The 21,711-nt window shown below is 43.0% G+C and overlaps 1 protein-coding gene across 1 annotated transcript; it reads right to left on the reverse strand.

Annotated features, from left to right (window-relative positions):
- Window positions 1–1,240: 1,240 nt before the first annotated feature.
- On the reverse strand, window positions 1,241–14,466 carry PTGR1 (prostaglandin reductase 1). Its single transcript, XM_064439557.1, is given in 9 exon segments — window positions 1,241–2,977; window positions 4,409–4,579; window positions 6,151–6,306; window positions 6,598–6,715; window positions 8,076–8,243; window positions 10,289–10,341; window positions 11,073–11,122; window positions 12,974–13,080; window positions 14,171–14,466. Coding segments are annotated over 9 exon segments (1,311 nt in total). The 5' UTR covers window positions 14,281–14,466; the 3' UTR covers window positions 1,241–2,599.
- Window positions 14,467–21,711: the final 7,245 nt, after the last annotated feature.

The raw sequence follows: 21,711 nt of genomic DNA on the forward strand, positions 1-21,711 counted from the left end.
TTTAATACTCCCTTCTTATTTTCATCAACACCTTCATTCCCAAATCACAACTTTACTTGAAACAAGAGATCTTGAATTTGGGTGACAGAGCAGTAGAACAGGCTTCCCAGAGAAATTGTGGTCTCTCCTTCACCTGTCAGGTATCAGTTGATCTACACTTTAAGTAAGTGATCTCTTCTTGTTGATGGACAGCATCTAACCCTGGCACTGCAAAGACCACTGCAAATGCGACTTAGGAGCCCCCTTCACAGGTCAATAATGAGACCTAAAAATTAACCAAGAAGGCCTCCACAGTGGTTGAAGATGGACCATGATCGCCTTCAATACCTGTCTGTATCATTAGTGAGTAACAGGTTCTTGTTCTGATTTTTTCAATAGTTCTAAGATATTTATTGTCGCTAATCTCTGTGACTCCTTCAGTCATCACCATGTGGGTCCTGGACACCCATTTAACACAGCTAGGGCCAGCATATTGATCTCATTTTCCAGGAGAGCCTGGGCGAACACCATAGCAAGGTCAACTCTAAGTTTAGACACCAATGGCCAAATTACTCAAGGAAATGAGAGACCTATCCACGCCACCCACACTGTGAGATCTGCTGGGATAAATAAGTACTGGCAATATTTTAGCCACTCTGTGTTAACTGCAAAGTGAAGAGGACGATATTCCACAAACAGAACTGTACCACAAACGAAGTATCCATTAACAGATCTATTTTTTTCTTTCCATAGTCTCAGAATAACTCAGATATCCACATTTCCTGATGAAAGTAAAAAAAAAAAAAACAACCCTATGAGGAAGCTGGGAACCCCCAGGAATTGTTAGCCTGTTCTTTGCTCCTTGATACTTGTTTAAAAAATCCCTCTTGACAAATTCTGGGCCAAATCAACAGATAAACATTAGTCATCAGATGTGCCACCAGCTGGCAAAGCTTTTGGAACTGCTTTTCCTTTCTACAAGCCAACTCATAGAAAGGTTCAAGCTACTATTAAATCTGTTACAGTTCTGATGAGGTTCAGCAGCTTTAAGGTTGGGTTTTTTTTTGTGTAGCTTTGGGAAGCAACTCTCGAGTTCTTCAAGAGCAAAGCCATTGGCATATACTTACACATATTAGCCCAATTCTTAACAGAAGTTACCACTGAATGCTCAGCAAAAAGACTGAAACAGGCCTTTTCATCAGGGAGTTAAAAGCGCTTAACAGAATCACATTCTCCTGCCTCAGTCTCCCAGGAATATGTGACCTTCAGACTTTTACAATGGCTTTTCCAAGATTTTCTCCCTTTAACTTTCCAAGGAAAGCCACTGGCATGTTCTCAAATCCTTCAGTGACTTGTTCATACCACTTCACTTTTCCTTGTCAACGGAAGAAAGGAAATTGCTGAGTTTTCATTCACAAGCAGCCTAATACTTACCATTGTCCCCCTGTACTGGGCACTGGTGAGGCCACCCCTCAAATCCTGTGTTCAGTTTTGGGCCCCTCCATACAAGAAGGACATCGAGATGCTGGAGCATGTCCAGAGAAGGGCAGCGAAGCTGGTGAAGGGTCTGGAGAGCCGGTCTTATGAGGAGTGGCTGAGGGAGCTGGGGTTGTTTAGCCTGGAGGAGGCTGAGGGGGGACCTTATCACTCTCTACAACTACCTGACAGGAGGTTGTAGTGCAGTGGGTGTTGGTCTCTTCTCCCTAGTAACAAGTGATAGGAGAGAGGAAATGGCCTCAAGCTGCACCAGGGGAAGTTTAGGTTGGATATTAGGGAAAACTTCTTCACTGAAAGGGTTGTCAAGCACTGGAACAGGCTGCCCATGGAAGTGGTTGTGTCATCGTCCCTGGAGGTATTTAAAAGCCACGTAGAGGGGGTGTACAGGGACATGGTTTAGTGGTGGACTTGGCAGTGCTGGGTTAACAGTTGGACATAATGATCTTAAACATCTTTTCCAACCTAAATGATTTTATGATCCTTGGAAGGCTAACCTGCAAAAATGTTTTCTCCAGCTTAAATGTTTCATCTGAAACATGCAAGCTGGCACACATCAGGGTAGATTTGCACATTTGCAAAAGTACGTAGGCTGTTGTGAAGATCTGCTTTTGTTGCAAGACCTTCTACTTGGAGTCATAACAGGGAGCAAAATTCACTCCTATAAAAACACATCAGGGCAGATCAGTGTCACTTGGGGATTACTTCCCCACAGCCAGGCCTGTCTTCCCATAAGGAAGTATGGAATTGCAGACTGAAGTGATAAAAAGCTGAGCCATTCCGAATCCTCATGTTTGTTGTAGTGTTCACACTCACAAGCTTTTCACAGCCATGAACCAAGTGTTAGACTCAGCCTCCATCTAGAAAAGTAGAATTTAAGAAATTCCCTATTAAGTCCCTTTAAAGTCCAGCTCCCAGTTACATAAAAACCTCCATTCTTACCAGTAATTTCAGCACGCTACTACACACAACTACAGTGGAAATCCTTGCTCGTACTACAAATGAAAGGAGACTTCTGAATGAGAAATAAAGGAAGCACTCTATGAAACTCTTAATTGCCAGAGAAGTGTTTTGAATTACTCTGGAAGCATCCTTTTTCACAGCTTAAATGTATTCTGGAATATAGCTAAGTCAACAAGCTAATACTGCAGGTCTCAACAAAGCAGAAGGGATCAGGTGTGCTCACTATGGTTTGAGTGTCCCCAAAAGGCTCAGAGATTAAGTCAGGTGGCAGAAAAGTATCAAGCTGGGACCTCACCTCAACAGCTATGACAAGAGACCCCTTGCAAAGAGGGAAGCTACAGTGTGAGTCTACCTTACAGAAAACTGCCCCTTCCTTTCTTACCTCCACGACCCATTTCAGTAGTGCCTTCAGACCTTCTTCCCAGCTGTTATTCCAGCTGGACATAATAAACCCTTCCATTCAAAGCTCTCTGAAGATCATTGCAACCTGCATGTAAGGCCCTGCAAGAGAAAGAAACCAGCAAACCACCTGCAATATCAGCTTCATTTAAAAAAGACTCAATGCCTAAAGAGAGCTTTTAGCCAGTAAGGACCACTGAATCACTGTTCCAGCCAGAAACAACTGCTGTTTTTTTCAAACAAAATTTCCAGGACAAAAGACCAAGGATTCATAGACATGCAGCCACTCAGGGCAACAAAGGCCTGATCCGTAAAGCTGTGGGTCTAAACACCCAAAGCTTCTGAAAAAAGTTTCATTCAGAAGCAAAGTGGCCTCAGCTTCAGCTGAGGGGTTTCAGCTGAATCCTCGAAATACTGTTTTGACAGCTTGTTTGATAGCCTGCCAAGCTCTCATGCTCTTCCTAAATCTCATAAAAGCTACACACATTAAAAAACAGTTCCTTCAATCATAAAAATGTGATAGTTTCCTCCCCTGGTTTCAGCTGGGACAAAGTTCATTTTTCTTCCTAGTAGCTGGTACAGTGCCTGTTTTGGATTTAGTATGAGAATAATGTCAGTAACACACTGATGGTTTAGTTGTTGCTGGGCAGTGCTTACGCTAGCCAAGGACTTTTCAGCTTCCCATGCTCTGCCAGGGGCACAAGAAGCTCAGAGGGATGACAGCTGGGACAGCTGACCCAAACTGTCCATAGGGATATTCCATACCATCTGATGTCACGCTCAGCACATAAACAGGGAGGAGTTGTCTGGGGAGCGGGGAGCAGTGATCACTGCTCAGGGATGGGATGGGCATTGGTCAGTGGGTGGTGAGCAACTGCATTGTGCATCACTTGTTTTATATATTCTTACTCCTATTATTTCTCCTCCTTTGCTGTCCTATTAAACTGTCTTTACCACAACCCACAGGTTTTACTACTTTTTTCTGATTCTCTCCCCATCCCACCCACGGAGCAGGGTGCATGGTACTTAGTTGCCAGCTGGGGTTAAAACACTCTCAAATGCCTGTCCCATTTTTGAAGTGACTTGGGACTCCAAAGCCTAAGTCAGTTGTCAAAAAGAATTCAGACCTCCCATTTCTTCTAGAATGCAAATATGCAAAAATTAATGCTATTCATCTCAGCCACATTTCTGAGCAGTTTCACCAGTAGCTGAAATCTTACAGAAAAAAACCCCTAAGCTGCCTCATCTAAAAACCTGAGGGGAATTCATTCTCTCATCTAAAAGCACATACTGTGTAAAAGGCATCATGCCACCACACCTGCCTTCTACCGATCAGTGTCTGCTTAGGGCCCCGGGGAATCCTGTTTTAAGCGCTTCACTCTCTCCTCCCATTTCTAATAAGCTGATTAGTTCTCCATCCGATACAAGTGTGCACAAAGTGGGAAGAGTGCACATACACACATGGACTGTGGTCACACTCCTGCTGTCCCAGAGCAGCAGTTAGTTACCGAAATATACACACGTACATACACTCAAATGGCATAAGGAAACAACCAATAAAATCTCAAGAGACTCCCATTATATCTTTCTCTCTGCTATCACAAAACAGGAGATAAACACAAGGAAGCGCACCCACACCTCGCTGAGGCACAGAGTCGTCGTACTGAGAGATGGCTCCACAGACTGCAATCCTTACATATTTCTTCATATGGTTGATAGCAATACTACTAAATTCTCCACCCACCTACAAGAACCAGAGCATGTGCAGCGTTCGAGACAATCCAGTATTTGGCACTGACTGCCAAAATCTGCCAACCTTGCATTGTTGTACCAACAGGTTCCATGAAGTGGTGGAGAGGTGAGTTCCACTACTCCAAAGACTCAGTAGCTACAGAAACCCTTACACTTAGTCAACACCTAGGAGTACTCGATGTCACTATTCTAAAAATTAGTTATGAACACAGGAAATAGGTTTTAATTCCAAATTTAGTTCACAAAGCTTGGTTTGGAAGCATTGAGCAGGACTTGCCCTTAGATTCCTCCTCCTAAAGGGCATGTCCAGGGGCACTAAGAAGCATTACCTATGCTTTTACCCCACACCAGTCTGCACTTTTACTCTTCATATTATGGTGATGACAAGTTTTTACTTAACCATTCTCCTCTACCCAGTAGGAATGTCCTGTACTCCAAAGCTTTTAATAGAGAAAAGCTGTGAGAAAATTTACTGCTGGGGAGAGCTCTGCACAAAAGTTGAAGTGAGAGGGAAAGGAATGGATGTGACCATAAAACCTGTTTAAGACCTCAGCAGCACAGAACAGGAAATTTGGAAGGGTGAGGCAAGACAAGCAGGAGCTTCCGTCACAGGGGCAAGCACTTTGCCCTGACACCATGCATTCACATTGATTGCCAGGGCAAGGCAGGTGCATTGCAATCCACACAGAAGACAGCATCATCATCCCTGGATCGGCAGACAAACTGCTGAAAGACATGCTAAAGGGGTGATGATGGCTGCCCTTTAAACCAGCTGGCTAGCCAGGGGGTTTTAGGCCAGTATGTCAGCTAGTACCCCTGTGCCAGGTATTATATTATCAGGTATAATGCACACATTAGCTATACTAGGAAATTAAAAAGCCATGGCTTGTTCTCTGGCTTGAAGGCGAACTGACATTGTTTGGCTGCACCCATACTGTTGAACTCTCTTAGCCTCCGAAACAGGATGGTCACATTCAAACAGCCTGTTGAGAACAGTCCACAATCCCCATTAACTCCAGCCATACCTGGGAGAGGTCAGAAACCCTCTACAGGCCACTCAAGCAATTTTAGAAGTGGTCCTTTCAACTGTTTTGTTTACAGGAATCAGCGCAGCCACCTGGACCATGTAATATGGGGCTGGCCACACTCACTCCACTTCCAGCATCAGCAGAGAACTGCCTGTGGTCCAAGGTGGGCCCAGGAATGGACAGGAGCTCTCTGTTCAGCATCAGTTTAATGTTCACTGTGACCCTCACATCCCCAAAATGTGCCACACTTTCCAAAGAGTGAAAGCTTCACCCTCTCCATTCACAAACATCACCAACAGTACAGCTTTGCTTTTTATTCTTTGATCTTTCTGTTATTGCCCAAGTCAGCTGCAGAAATAAGTGGGAAGGAAACAGGAAAGCAGTAAGCTCTTACAGAGACCACTGCCCAGTTAGATGGAATACAATGTTGAGTTCCTGGTGTTATCTTCAATTAGATGTATACAATATTGAGTTCCTGCTATAGTTTAAGGAAAATAGAAGTCTGCTCAGGGTAAGGTCCTCTCTCTGAACTCACATTGTCAAAGAGACAGTCGTAGCCATCACAAGAGGCTTTACACAGTGCTTCATCCAAAGATGTAACAGTCTTGTAATTAAACACTTCATCAAAGCCTATTTTTTTGAGACAGGCAACCTTCACATCTGAGCCAGCACAGCCAACCACTTTGCAACCCTGCAAGGAAAGGAGACAACACTTCCAAACATCTCCTCAGAACACAGGCTGATACAGAGTTCTAGGTGGATGGCTCACCCTTTAAGTCAGGCTGTTGACACCATACAAGTTCCTGACCTCTAGGAAACATTCAGCTAGCTTTGCTACATCTTCAGGAGCTTGTCCCGTCTCAAGATCTTACTGTAGGCATGCCTTCAGGGATGTTTGCCCTGCTGATTACTCATGGCCTTGTTCCCCTGTCTCCCAGGTGAGCCTTCCAAGGAGCAGGTATGAGCAGTTCAAGCCACTCACCCCAATTTTAGCAAGCTGCCCCACCACAGAGCCAACAGCACCAGCTGCAGCATTAACCAGCACCATCTCTCCTGGCTTCATCCTGCAGACCTCCAGCAGACCAAAGTACGCAGTGAGGCTGTGAAGAAAAAGAAAGAATGCTCAGTGAGGAATAAAAGATGCCAGACACAGAGATGTGACTTGACCACATTGAACCAAAATACTTCAACAACTAGAACAAAAATTAACCCAAATTTCCTAATTTGGCTTTTTTTTACAGCCATGCCAGAAAAAAACAGATACACTATTGGGAAACAGGATGCTGTGGCAAAAGTCTACCTTCAGTGAAAACAGTTTTCTTGTGCTCACTAGCCGAGAGGAGAAACACAGAGATAACTCTGTAAAACATAACGACTCAGTTACACACTGGAAGAAAGAGTAAATCCAAGCTAGACAAGAGGTCAGTAGACAGTTGGTATCTACCAGGTTGAGGCAAAGATTAAACGATACTCATCACACATCAAAGCTGGCAGAAAAACTAAAATACGGTGGCAAAACCTTGCTGAGCTGGTGGGCACACTGCTCCCGAGGACTACTGTGTAGATCTATGGCTACTGGGTGAATAGTGGTCTGCAGTAACCACCAAGGTTTAGCTCAAGCATGTTCCACTGATCGTATAGATACTGAATGACGTCAGGCTCTGCAATCTTCCTGAAGCAACATGATCAACTGGCCCAGAACCCCAACAAACTTTTCTTCTAACTTCTAAATTCAAGCTTAGAGCTTCCCACTGGGTCCGAACTGAAAGGCGGAACTGAATCCATCTACCAGCTGTCTGGAAAAAACATGCATCTTGCCTATTGCCAAAATGAAATCTGAAAAGCTCTGCAGCACACACAATGTTACAAATATTTTGAAAGCTTTTCATGTCAACAGGACTGACCAAGTCCTGATAACCCACACAAACTACAAAGAAAGAGAGAAGAAATGTGAGATGATGATTGAGAGACTGCAGTAGTGAGTATGGATTCTGAAGCACAGCAGCCCTGTCTGCTGCAGTGCAATTTAAAGGACCTCTATTTCACTGTATGATATGACAGCTGTCTTTTGCAATTTTGCAGGCAATTCTGGCAATATGCTGATAGAGCCCAATCAACAAAAGCAGACTAGTCCAGATGCAAGTGAAGTCTGAGTCTTTCCACTGAGGTTAACTCAGACTGAACTGGATTCTTTCTAGCCCCTCCTGGATCCTCTTCCTACCTTACTACAACTCATCAAGGAGAGACACCATAAACTCCAAGTCAAATCTCCTCTGACCTAAAGGATGGGCTCTCTATGAGGTAAGGGCATCCAGAGCATACATGTTTTTTACCAGAGTGAGCAAACAACAGAATAACATGAGGCAAGAAGGTCATACAGATAGGCAGAATCTGTATGACAGGCAGAATCCTGCACAAAAAAAATCCAGGGGATAGCTGTCTTTGGATCATGAAACTCACCCTGGCATGCCAACTGTCCCAAGAGCCAGAGGTCTGGGGAGAGATTCTGGCCAACTGGAAAGAAGGAGTTGTAGGTCTTTCCCATCAGAGATGAAATGAGTTCTCCAGCCACTTCTGGCCACAACAAAGGATCCCACTGTGAAAGCAGGATTCTTGCTTTCAATAATCCTGTTTAAAAGGAGGAAAAAAAAGAGTACCCCATCAGAGACAAAACATTATTGGCTCTTCCTTCCTTTATTCTTGTTGCCCTGTGATGCAGCAGAGAAGAAATATTTCACATCAGGACACTTAGCCCATACCTGCTGGTGCTGTAGGCTTCCAATGTCTTTCCTGAAATGTGTACCTTTCATCACCAGGGGGATAACAGGGCAAGATGATTCTAGACTCAGCCCTGCCCACAACAAATCCAATGTTCCCACAGATTTTTGAATAGCACCAGTCTGGTACAAATTCAGACTAGGCTCTGTGACTCAGAAGGCAGGACAGAGGATACTGGGTTTGAAGGGTGGATACTGGGTTTGAAGCAAGAAGTCACAGATAGGCTGTAACGAGCAGTTCCCTTCTCAGACAACCTGCACCTCATGTAAAGCTTGAAGATCCTGAAGATGGAACCTCTTGGGGTAATAAAACCAGACAGAAAGCAGTAGCTAATAACAGGGAGAAGTTCATACTTGTGGTATCTCTATGCCAAATGAAAATTAAACTTTCTTAGCCCAATGGAAAAACTACATTGCAAAGGGGTAGGTAAGCAGCTTCGAAATATTGGAAACAGTTGACTTTCTGTTCAGCAGACTTGGTTGTTAATTTATCCCAGACCTCAGTGTTCCTGCAGAGAAACACAAGAGTCAAACACTAGAGATGTTCCCGTGCAGCAATTTAGAGGCAGCACAGCAGGAACAAGCTGACAAAGGGAAACATCTGTGTAGCTAAATTACCACAAGCTCAGGAAAGGATGGATTTGAGGTTAGATAACTCTTACCTCACACACGTGTGTGTATATATATGTATGTTATCCTTGGATGAAATGGAATAGCATGGGAGTTATTAGTAGTGAAGAAAGAATCATAATTAGGAGCAGAGAATAACACAGTTAGGAGCAGAGAATTTTAACAAGATAATTATTCTTAGGCCAGACAAGAGGCTATTAGCAACGCATGCCCTGTTGACAAACTTCAAGGACTAACATTGGAAACATTCTGCTACAAGGAAGGGTGTGAAGATAAGGGAAAGCCACAAATCAGTAAACAGTGATAGCAGGGAACATCTTGGCCCAGAAGGCATGTGAAGCACAGAAACTCAGGGAAAGGTAATTCCAGCAGGGGGAGATTGCAACCACTGCAGGGAGAGGTTGCAACCACCGACTCAGTTGAGGGGTGAAAGGACCACACACACACACACACACACACACACACACACACGCACGCACGCACGCACACGCGCACACATAGACACGCAGACACACACAGACACACAGACACCCCCACAACCCACACACACACCCACACACACCCACCTCCCCCACAGCCCCCCCCCCCGATTCTTCTTGAGCATGCGCAGTGAATTAAAATCACATTGTACGTTTAAACTTAGGTGGAGAAGATACAGACCAATGGAAGAAGGGGATGCCCAGCCAGGTCAATGATTATATATTAGATAGGCACGATGGGTTAACTTTCACGTATAAATGTCAGAGAGGAATTATGGAAGGGGTGCATGCTAGGAGGAATTATTCCCCATGCACCTGGCACTGAATAAAGTTCATGCGGTGTTAAGGAGTATTATTCCCAGCTTTCAGTGACATAACCCTTTGGCTAGAGGTGTATCTTAGGAGACGCTGAGGTATTCTCTGCTGGAGTAGATAGCATGCATGTTTTTGGGCAAGCAGTTACTAGCACAGCAGATATTAAAATGTGAAGTTGACACTCAGGGCAAGTACAATGGTCAGTCACTTCATACTTCTGCTTGTAAAAATTCCCTTTGAAAACATTATCACTAGAAATTACATATAGATTGTATCAGAGACCTAAATGCTGAGAAGGCAAAAGAGGTTCTTAGTGGAAAAAACACATTCCAAACCATTACAGAAAATAATACAGTTGCAGAAGTACGCAGACTCACATCAAGAATAGGTAATGCAGGCTGCACGTCTCGAATGTCAGCACATTCCTCTCAGATCTGTCATGTGTATGGATAACAAGAACTGAAGATCTTACCTGGCAACCTGTGTGCCTATCATTATGTCCCCTTCCTTCATGCCCCTTTGACTGTAAGGTCTGTAAACAGGCAGAGAGATGGCTTACTGTAAGCAACTTTAATGATGTTTCAGATATGCTATGAAGCAGTAACTACTGTCTAACTCAGAAAGAGAGCACAAGCAGCGGTGCTGAACAGATCGCAAAGAGCTTGTCGTTGTAATGGCATAACTGGATGTCTTCCACAGCTGAAGCATGCTGTCTTGACTGAATATGGGGCTAGTGTCTTGGGGACACAGTAGCATTACTCTTCCCAGCACTGTCCACCACTACAAGAAGGCTGAGACTCCCACGGGCTACCTCTGACACTAGGATCCACCACACTTCTTCAAACTACCCAGTCTCCCTGTGCTTGAACTACCAGCTATTAACATGGGCATATCAGCAATTTCCTACTTAGGATATGTATCCTTAAGCGCAAGGTTGCTAAGGTAAATGAAGCAGCTACTGCAACAGGGCTGCAGTCTCATTTGAGCCCACTGCATTCCAGTGGAAGAGACATGACAAGGAACAACAGCAGAGTTCAACAAAAGTCTAGGGCTGTGACATCATTATGCTGATGTCTGGTTAAATCAGGCAAAACTCTGTATCGGGAGCCTTGTCATATACACACATTTTATAAAAGCAGACAAAGGCATTTGGAACTCCGTCAAAAGGGGGTGTTTCCAGTACCTCTTCTTTAGAGGTTTCAGTGGGAGATCAAATTAGGTGTCTTAGCTAGCAGTTTGAAAAAGAAGGAAAAGATATATCTCATGTAAGGATCAACACTGAGAAACACCGATTCAAGCAGCAATTCTGCAACAAAAGACAAAGGAAATTCCTGGGCATTAGCAGTGCAGTAAAGCATAGTTTCCCAAGTCAGTCTTTCAACAAAAGCTATAGGAATTCCTGACAGCTCAAAAACTCCAGATCCCATCACCTTTTAGGGAAAAACTACCATAACTGACTACTACCTTCATTAGCTTTGTCTGGATTATGGCTGGGCTATTACAAAAGACACTTTCTGTTGTGTCTCTTTTAACAGGCTAGCTTCTTCTGACCCCTTAAGCAAAACGCTAATTACTTTCCACCAGATATAAAATGCCCTGCCACAACTCAATCAGCAGAGGGTGGTAAGAAACCTTGGTACAGGTCAAATATAAACACTGTTTTGCTGCCTTAAACAGAAAGTATTAGGCTATCTTTTCTAAGTAGCCTAATCCATCTTACTGTCTCTAATGCCACTAGTTCTTGTGAAATACATTGTTAAACAAATTTTAATTTAAACTCTCACTCACACAGCAGTTTCAGCTGTTCATCTCTACCTAATAATACTTTTCATTGCCTGTGGTGCAGTGGTCTAGCTAGTACAAGCTAGAAATATATTCAGATATAAATATTTTCCCATTCCTCAGAGTAAGCAGGAAGAACAGTCAAGGACATGTAACATAACAAGAAAGGCAATCTCCTTTAAAAGTATTATACTAGCACAAAGTTATGCGTCTTCTTGCTGTAGGGATTAAAACTGGAAGGAAGAAATGACTCCACATTCTTAAATACCCACAGGCATTCAATTTTTAAGTGTGTCTGAGTGATATGGAAGTACATATGCTATGAAAAATGCTTGAAAGTATATGTAAGAAGAAATCACTTTTCAAACCTTTAAGTTATAAAGATAACTAGTTCTTCAATGCAGTTTCTTTGGCACACCTTCTAAACTGGAGTAAATTTTGTAAAGGACAAGTGGTGGGGTGAGGTTCAAGACGGCACGGTACGTATGTCCAAGTGAAACCAAAAATAAAGGTTCATTCTTTTATCAACAACTATTTTATGCTTTTGCATATAATAAGTTATCATGTTCCCTACCCTTTTCAAAATAGAGAAACACAGGTATAAAAACTGTGCATTTTTTCTCTTGTTATTCACTCTCTCTTGCTGTCGCAACAGGTGAAATATAACAGATAAGCACTGGAAAAAAAACCAAACAGATGTTGAATGCAGACTCCAGCCCCAAGGCCTCCCAGCTGCAGGCTTGCTCCCACCCCAGTCACTCTGTTCCCCTCCAGCACCATCTGCAACACTTTCCCTATCAGCATTAAAACCTACTCCCAGAGGTTACCATCTTCTCCAGCTTTCTCCAAATGATTTTGCAAAATAAAGTAGGTTAAAACCTTTCACCAGAAAAGCATGTTTGATTACTACAGTTATTCACTCTGTGTCATGTTTCAGTTCTCTAAATTAAATGAATTCTGTTTCCTTGTGGCTGTTGGTTTTGAGGGTGCATCACTTCAGGAATTTTCTCCTGTGAGCTTCCTTTGCAAACACATTCGAATGCCTTTGACGTTAGGCACCATGTGTGATCAGGCAGAATGAACCTGTAAAAGGCATGACACAGCCACTGCGCATGGGATTTAAAAGAGCTCAGCCACTGTTTGTAAGGGTATTATCAGAAGGCAGCATATCTTAAAACCCACCAAACCCATCACCATACATGCTCTCCAGCAATCACCCTTCTCTGCTAAGGTGCATGGCTTGCCACAAGCCGTGCCAACCCATTTTCAAAAATCCACGACAGAGAAACATACAAACAGTTCTACAGATGCACAGCCATTTCTCAGCAACCACAGAAGCTCCGGAAAAATTAAAAACAGACGGTACTCCACTTACCTCCATCCTTTAGGTTTGGCAGCTCTATCTTCTTCAGGTCAAAGTCGCTGGTTTTCGGGAAACCCTCAAAATGCTTCTTCAGAACCCACACCTTTGCAGTTACCATCCTGCACAACAAACAGTATGGTGAGAGTGCCTGTCACAGAGATACCTAACAGTGCTGGGCTGCTCACAGGTGATGGTTTAAACACTACAAAGTGGAGAAGTATCTTGATAATGTGCCATCACACAAGACAGCCTCTGCTGGCATCCTGTAGCAATATTGCCGGATCAAGAAAATGTCTGAAAAGTACCCTCCTTGCCTAAGTGACCCAGAGCTTCCTGTCACCTTGCAGACAGCAAGCCCTGGTGTGGGAAGTCAGCCCCAGCAGGATGTAGGGCTGCCATTCAAAAGAAATTGAAGATGGAAAATCTACTAGTGCAAGGGGAAAAAAAAATCCTGGAAGGAGGAAAAATAAAATGCTTAAAGTCACTCTTTTGCCCTGATTACATGGGGTGAGTACTGAATCTAAACTTTTACGAGCTTGAACCAAAGTGCAAGGGAGAAATACAGAGGTAAGAATCACACCCAAAGCGAGTCACCTGTCTTCTATTAAGATTTGAGGTCATCCGTACAGACTGCTCCAGTCCAGTGCCCAGCCAGTTGCACAGGACTGTTGCGCAACATGCCAAGCTAAATACACAAAACCTGGGGTCCTAGAAACCACAAAATACTGCAGTCTGAGACTATCTCATTGGAGCAGGAGTTTCTTCAAATCACATTTTACCAGTCCAGCCCTAAAACTCTTAAGAACTTTGCCTTGGAGGCAAAAATATCCTTTAGCTTGTGTGGCTTCACCTCTTCAGGCTGTGATCTCTGTGAACTGCAGAGCCACCTTAAGAATACGCAGCAAGCTTTGGCATTCTGCCTCAACTCTGTTGCAATGAGGCACGTGGCAAGGGAGAAAATTTTGTCCAGGGGCTGTCTTCAGTTTTTATTATTCTGGGGAAAATATTCAAGTAGAATATGAAGGGTGGAAAGTGTATAGACACCACAACATAGCAGCATGTTTAACTACAGAACACCTGAATGCAAAAGTACTAATTAGGAACAGAGACCTAAGAAAATAAACAAAACTTTTTAAAGACACACAAGCAAGGACCAGGGAGAACAGGGCAAGGTCTCCATTATTTAGATAAAAGCAAAAGGCTCCAGACCTGTAAACCCGTAAGTACTCAGCAACCTTCTGTGATGAATCAGTGATATTGCTGGTTCCTCGATGAAAAAGAAACACAGCACAGGTGAAGCGTTCCTGCACTGGGAGCATCTGCTGGAGAAATCACCTCTATCAGGGCACCATACATCTTTCACAAAATGAAAGAAATATCAAGCTCACTGCCAAAGCATCCGGCATTCGTTAAGTGAGCAGCCAAAACCAGCATTCCGCACATCCCAGATACAAGCACAAGAATCAAGGTCACAGAAAAGTTATCTGCAGCAATTTCCATCTGAATTGCAAATGTCTTTCTTAAGGAAGAAAAAAAAAAAGCATGTGGCACTCCCTTGGCATTTCCATCCACTGCTGGATTTGCTTGGTATCAGTGGTGTTCATCTGTACTTTTCAGTAACAGAGGAAATTGCAACACTGCAACAACAACAAAGCAAACCCAGCAAAGGGGCTTACAGGAGCAAAAGGTGAGTTTGCAGTAATACAAAAGTGATCCCACTCGCTTATACCCACAAGCACTAGGAGGTGTTTGTCCCACCAGTGTGCCCTGCGTTCAGATGCAGGTACTCAAGTGCTCCAGCCGGGAACGACTGGGGACAAGGGATGCTGGCTCCGTGGGCAGCCATCCCTGGTGTTTCATTTGTACCCCCCAGGAACCAACAGTGGTTCAGAAATGCTTTGTCTCCCATCCCGTCCCTCCTCCGTGTGTCACGAACACTGACTCCCTGCTTTTGGTCTGTGCGCCTCAGGGCACCAGCCTTGTTCTTTACATGCCCACCATCACCTCTTAATAGCTTCGTCTTCAGTCTTAGTACAGGAACGTGTGGACCCGACCCTTGTTTTAGGCTGCCTTCTGTTTTCCCTATCTAGTCCTTTACAAAGCTGCACAAAGATGTGCTGTAATCCTGATGATCTGCAAATCAAGGTGCCATCAGTATTTCTATTCTCTTCTGCTGTTCCTTCTGGTGCTTTCACACTCAGACCTCCCATTCACCCCAACCTTAACATTCCTACCAAAAATTCCTACTTTTTGTGATACACAGATTTTTTTACCAAAGCAATGATCCGTCCTACAAAAAATACTGAAAGATTAATCCCACTGAACCACTTTTAGTACATTTAGGCGTAACTTTGGAACAGGACAACTTTTCTGCTGATCACTTCTCACCTTCTATTGAAATCGCATTATTATATCCACTGCAACGCTAGGGATGTTTTCCGTAGGCTGTAAAACAAAAAGCCCCAAACCAAACAAACAGAAAACAGAACACAGACACACACTTGATGAAAGGGTTCACAAATCAATTTCCAGGTTAACATACTGAGATTGTTTTGTATGTTTAGACACAAAATCATAAGAACTGGTAGGGACTACGTTGCTTAAACATGTTAAAGGACTCTGAAGCATAAACAGCAGTGATGCAATACTTGTGGGCTTTTACTCCAGTAAAAGCACCATGGGACTAAGCATGTGACAGCCACCACCTCAGCTCCAAGAGCAGTAACTGTTGTGCTGTAAAACTGCTTTTTGTCAGTGCCAGTGGGTTTGAATAATACATTTCTTTTGTATGTTTTCTGTATAAAGTGTTATAGACCCTTATCTTCATTACAGCTAAGGGGCAGCTGTGATAAGAACTTAAGAAAGGACAGTCCATGAAGGTGATAAAAAGACTCTCTTAAAAATAATGAATTTCAACCAAGTCCCAGGAAAAAATTGGGTTAAGGATTTCTGCTTGACTTTCTTACAAAAGAACCATTAAAGCTTTTACTAAAATTCAAGTCCAAACCAGCATTTATTCTTTATGTCCTTGAAACCCTCCTCATCTTCTGGTCTAGCTCATCAAGTTATCAAAGAATAAGGTTTTACATTAATGTCTATCAATTTTCTCCATAAAATCAAACACCTAGGAAAGAAGTTACGGATTGGGGAATCTTGGCTTTGTGCACTAACAATATAGTAAGAAAGCAAAGCTCCAGTCTGTTCAGGCACTGCAGTTGATGCAAACTGTAGCAGAGCTGCAAGCAAAGCACCTTCACACAGTTATCACAGCTCAATCCCCCAAATCACTCCAAATCAGTGCAGGGAAGGAGGTTCACAATTCAGGGAAAATGGGTGAGAAGAAGGAAGGGGTGAAAACTGGAAACCTGTAGTAGATACTAGCAACTGGAAAAGGTCAGGAATAAAAGAGCGAACAGACAAATCCAAGAAAATTGAGAGAGTTTGACTGGAAGCTGAGGAGCTGGTGGTGATACCCGAAATCTGCGAATTTTCACATTAAAGTAGAAGAGTAGCAAAGCTCTCAAGGGAGCATGAGTCAAAACAGCAAAATTTACTTTCTTTAAGTAACCCCAACTAACATTCATACCTTGTGTGGTATGGTTTCCTAGCCAGGGCTTGCCCAAATCTAACCTTGAGGTCAAATTCGTCTTAGAAGCCCGCAGCTAAAAATAAATTCAATTCAAATTTGGGGTTAGCTTAACAGTTCATCTTGCTGCCAGTCACAATTAATTGGCAGATATGTCTATGGTATTTGTTCCCTTTTATCTCCATTCTCAAGCAGGAACAGCTAAGTTCCCAGCTACACTGGAAGAAAATGGTATGATTGAAAGCTCAGTAAAGTATAACTCTCTCAGACATAACTAGTTTGTAGATAGGTGCTGAGGAAAAAACACAGATCACCACAACAGCAAAGTTGTTTAGGAAATCATCATCTCATCCTTCCTCCACATCCAATTTATGCAGTCTCCTGCAGCATTTCAAAGCAATCTGCCAGGCACCAGCACGAAGGACTTTCTAAATACTTTACGAAACAAACAAAAAGACTTCTTGGCAGTAGAGACTGCCAAGGGAGTCATAATCCAGAGCTACCTTGGGATTCCCCATACTACAGCATTACCAATTACCTAAGAGTGAATTTGGCCTCAAATCATAACTGCATGCAAGTCTTAGAAAAACTAGCTGTTCCTCCCCTCTGGCTTAGCTATTACAGTGCTTTCTTAGAAATTATTTTTTTCCTGTGGTGAAAAACAAGGTAAAGGCAAACCACTCCCACACTACTTCTGGCAGGAACTATACTGTAAATATCCGAGCAAGCATTATGGAACAATAAAGCTGCAACTTCATTAATTTATGCAATGCTATCAAGCTGTGGAAGGAGGCCAAAGATTGGAGCTGAGTAGTCATGGCTCAGTAGAAAGACTGTGCTGCCCCACACTTCGTCACAAGGCCGTAATTCCAACAGAGGTTCAGCAGCCCTGCAGAGCAAGCTCACACGGGCAGGGGAAAAGGGAAGCCAAGCCCTGCACTGAAACAGATCAGCTGCCCTTCAGCTCTCAGAAACTTGTGCTGAAAATGAGTCTTAAGAACTACATCTGATAAAAAAGAATAAAGAAGGCACTTTTAAGGAAGGAAGATGGGACACTGCAGGTGACCTAGGCTAACAAACCAAGCCAAAGCTTCTTGAAGGGACAGCTGTGATTGATTCCCTGGTCAGTGCATGCACTCTTTAAACTTCTTTCAAGCACTCTTTCTACTTCCCCCTTGCTTAAATGTTGATACAGTCCAAGCACATGCTGTGACATCAGCAAATGCAAAACTTCATCAAAGCTTTTGAGACATACTGCAGCAGTTTCACTTCCTATGTTTGCAGGGACACGCCTGTTACTGCACCACAGGAGAAATGTCTCATTTGCATGATTTTAAAGCCCCATTAAGCCTAGATTTCTAGCAAACTCCATTTAAATTAAACCCTAAACTTTTGACTACACCAAGCAAGCCATTTTGTTTTAAGGGAAAAAGAGAAGAAATCTCAGGCTGGTGATCTGATGTTGTAAAGTTACTGCAAGAGCTTCAGGACTTACTAAGCCTGTCAGCTGACTGTTCTTTCTCTCATTTCTCTTTACTTACCTCTACAAAGGTTAAGCACCCCCGTCTCTTGCAGCATGGTGTAGTTAAGACAGCCCTGTGTGCTCATAAGGGAAGTTACAAACATACTTTCACGCACAAGCAATCCCTCTGAGCCCCCCTGCTGAATTTCTGTGATATTACAAGGGCAAATTCATCCTTGAATGGTTCCTGCTCGTAACACACCCAACCAGCCTCTCCTGCAAGGAGGAAACTCGGTGCTCCAGCCTACCTAGGATATCTGAGAGATGCTTGTTATCTGTTACCACTTCAATACATCCATAGTATTGATGTGGACCTAAATTCCCCAGGAAACTGAGTCATAACCTACATTAGTGGATCTCAGATGCTATCAATTGGTGTACCTGCTTTAGACTGAGAGAAGCATGGTTTTTTGCATGACGATCATTTAAGCAAATAAAGCTGCATAAATACAGCAAAGAATCAGATATAAAGAGGTCACTGATGCAATCTCCCATACTACCCTTAGAGCCAAACTGGTGAGATAAATTGGTGCATACATGAATAAGGAGCAGAGGATTGCAGGATTGTTCTCAATGGGACAAAGTCCAGTTGGTAGCCCATTACTAGTGGCATCCCTCAGGGATCATATTGGGAGCCATAATGCTTGATGTCCTTACAAAAGTCATGACCTGGAAGAACAGAGTCCTCCACCACCCTGAACTAGGACCCAGCTGCATCCAGAGCACCATGTTAAGTTCTCAGCACCCCAGTACAAGAAAGTCACTGACATACTTGATCAAGTCCAGTGTAGGGTCACCAAGATGATGAAGGAACTGGAAAATATAATAGATGGGGAAAAATGGCTTTGTTCAGGCTTCAGAAACAAAAGTTACAGGGAGATTTACTGCTTTCTACAGCTGCTTAGTAAGACAGTATCAAGAAAATGGAAACCAGCTAATCTGAGAGGAGCACACAGCCACAGGGTAAGAGATGATGAAGGCAGTTTGCAAGACAGTATTTTCCAATGATACATGGAAAATTGTGGGATTCCCCCCCCCCCCCCCCCCCAACCATGACAGGGTCAGCTATTGGAGCAGATTGCCCTAACGGATTGTGGAATCTCCACCTTTCAAAATTCATACAACTTCACATGCCTGTGAGCAATCTGATCAGTCTGGTCTGGCTTTGCCCATGTGTACAGACTACATGACCTCCCAAAACTCCTACCAACCTAAATTATTCTGTGACTATATAATGGCAACTAGCACTCTTAATTCATAATTAGCTCTTAGTACAACAACGAGTGCTTATTTCATATGAACATCTGTGAGCATGAACACCTTAAGAATTAATATTAGAAGCAAGCGAGTTATAATTTCAAATGTATTTATTGTTCTTTTTACTTATTATTTATTTACTTATTATTTACCACATTTCTACAGGACACTCTTCAAACTACCTGGAGAACCAGAAAACTCTCATGGGAGATTTATTCAGGATGTACACACCCTAATTTCTTGCACCAGAATTGAGTCCTGAGAAGAAAAAAAACAACCCAGTTATCTCCTCTGAACAGCACTATAGCAAGATTTTCAAAAAACTCCACCAAAATCCAAAAAACAACCCTTACACTATTTGTCTACCCAAAAGGCTGTGTTAAATTTATCCATGAAATAAAAATAAACAGCTGTTGCTTTACCAAAGTAGAAAACCATCTTTTATGTATCTGCTGTGACCATGCTTTTAGTGCTTAGATATTCTAGTGAGCACACTACTGAGTCCCAAATAACCCACCACTTTCTGAACTATGTAATTAATTTTGTGCTGTATTAGCATGTGCTTACTAAAATCAAACCCTTTCCCCATTCTTAAAATACTCATTTTGCAAACCACTGAAGCTATACTACATGTTTACCTTTGTAGAATATCTACTTGTGACTTCAGTGCTAGGAAAGGTATCTGCTATACATGTGGTATAATGTACATTATGGTATAACAATGCTAAAAATTCTCCTAGATAAGCAGCTGCTAAAAATATCATTTCCTTCCTCAAACCACATATTGTATTCATTCCAACATGCTAACTGCATGTTAAGTAGATGTAACTATTTTTTTTATTACTACTTAAAATTGAACACTATCATTAAAGTGGCACATTCTACCATTACATCAAATGAAGCACCCAGCTTTCAGGGCCTATGAGGCCAAAGCTATTACAAAACCACTTAAGAAAGAGTGAAATCATCCCTCTCCCTCATGTCATATGCAAATAAGGAACATACATGGTTATCTTCATAGTAGAAAGCCTCTCACATCAGACGTGGTTCCCTTTATTTCCGTTTTCTAATTTCAGGCTGTAGTTAGCCTGGATGGAAAAGGAGTAGCTGGAGCAGGTACAGCACTGGCTACTTAGCTGCCAGCTCCATCAGCCAGGCATTGAGATTCATTTCGGCCATCGAAGAGCAATCAGGTCCCACCCGCAGCATGGTCCTTCAGGCAAAAAACATCCAGGCATGTATGCCACAGATCGCAGATGTTTTGTCATCAAAAAATATTAAAAAATAATTTTGAAAGATTTTCAATTCGCCAAATAAAAAGTGGCATTTAATGATGGCTGTATAGTTAGACGGTGTCAGCCTGTTTCTTCCCCATACTTCAAAATAATTTTTCTCAGTATGGTGTCCAGATGTTAGCAAATGAACCACTGACAGAACATCACCAAGTGCTTCCTGGCTACAGCACCTCCAAGCAGCAGTGCTGTCACAGCAATGCCTTAAAACAGACCGTGCTGCATCCAGTACAACACCTGAAGCGTGCAAACACACAAAAAGTGTTTCCCTATAATGCAGACCTTCAGTATGAATTATTTCAAGTGATTAAAATAACCTCAGACAATAAACTAGGTGGTTAGTACAATCAGTGTTACAGCAGGTCTCCAGGTCTCAGTGGTGACACTGATGTCCAGCTGACAGTACACCACCGAAGTCCTCTTGCAAAATACTGGTCTATTTTTACAGCATAACTATTGCAGTTTCAGGGAAGAGTAAAAGCATTCAGCTGCCTTTGCTTTTCTACTTTGATCAGTGCAGCACTGGACAACTACTGTTCTTCCAGTGCCATAAGCTTGCAGATTTTCAGAGTCACAGAATCCCAGGTTGGAAGGGACCTCAGGGATCATCTAGTCCAACCTTTCTAGGAAGAACACACTCTAAACAAGATGGCCCAGCACCCTGTCCAGACGACTCTTGAAGGTGTCCAACGTGGCCGAGTCAACCACTTCCCTGGGGAGATTATTCCAAAGGTGACTGTCCTCACTGTGAAAAATTTCCCTCTGGTGTCCAATCGGAATCTCCCCAAAAGCAACTTGTGTCCATTCCCCCTTGTCCTCTCCATGGGACTCCGTGTAAAAAGGGAGTCTCCATCTTCTTTTTAACTACCCCTTAAGTACTGGTACACGGTACCAGTACCATTTTGAAGAGGTTCCCTTTATTCTGCTTGAATTGAAACACTTCCGTAAATCACGGCAAGGCAGCTGAACAGAGATAGTTTGGAGGGGTTTTTTTGGGGGTAGGGGGAGTTCAGGCACAGAACTGCAGTTTCTTAGTTTTAATGTAATTTAAGGGCGGTACAGAGACACTTCCTGCCGTAGCCTGGAGTTAACA

This window comes from Phalacrocorax carbo, chromosome Z (assembly GCF_963921805.1).
Source record: "Phalacrocorax carbo chromosome Z, bPhaCar2.1, whole genome shotgun sequence".
NCBI lineage: Eukaryota > Metazoa > Chordata > Aves > Suliformes > Phalacrocoracidae > Phalacrocorax > Phalacrocorax carbo.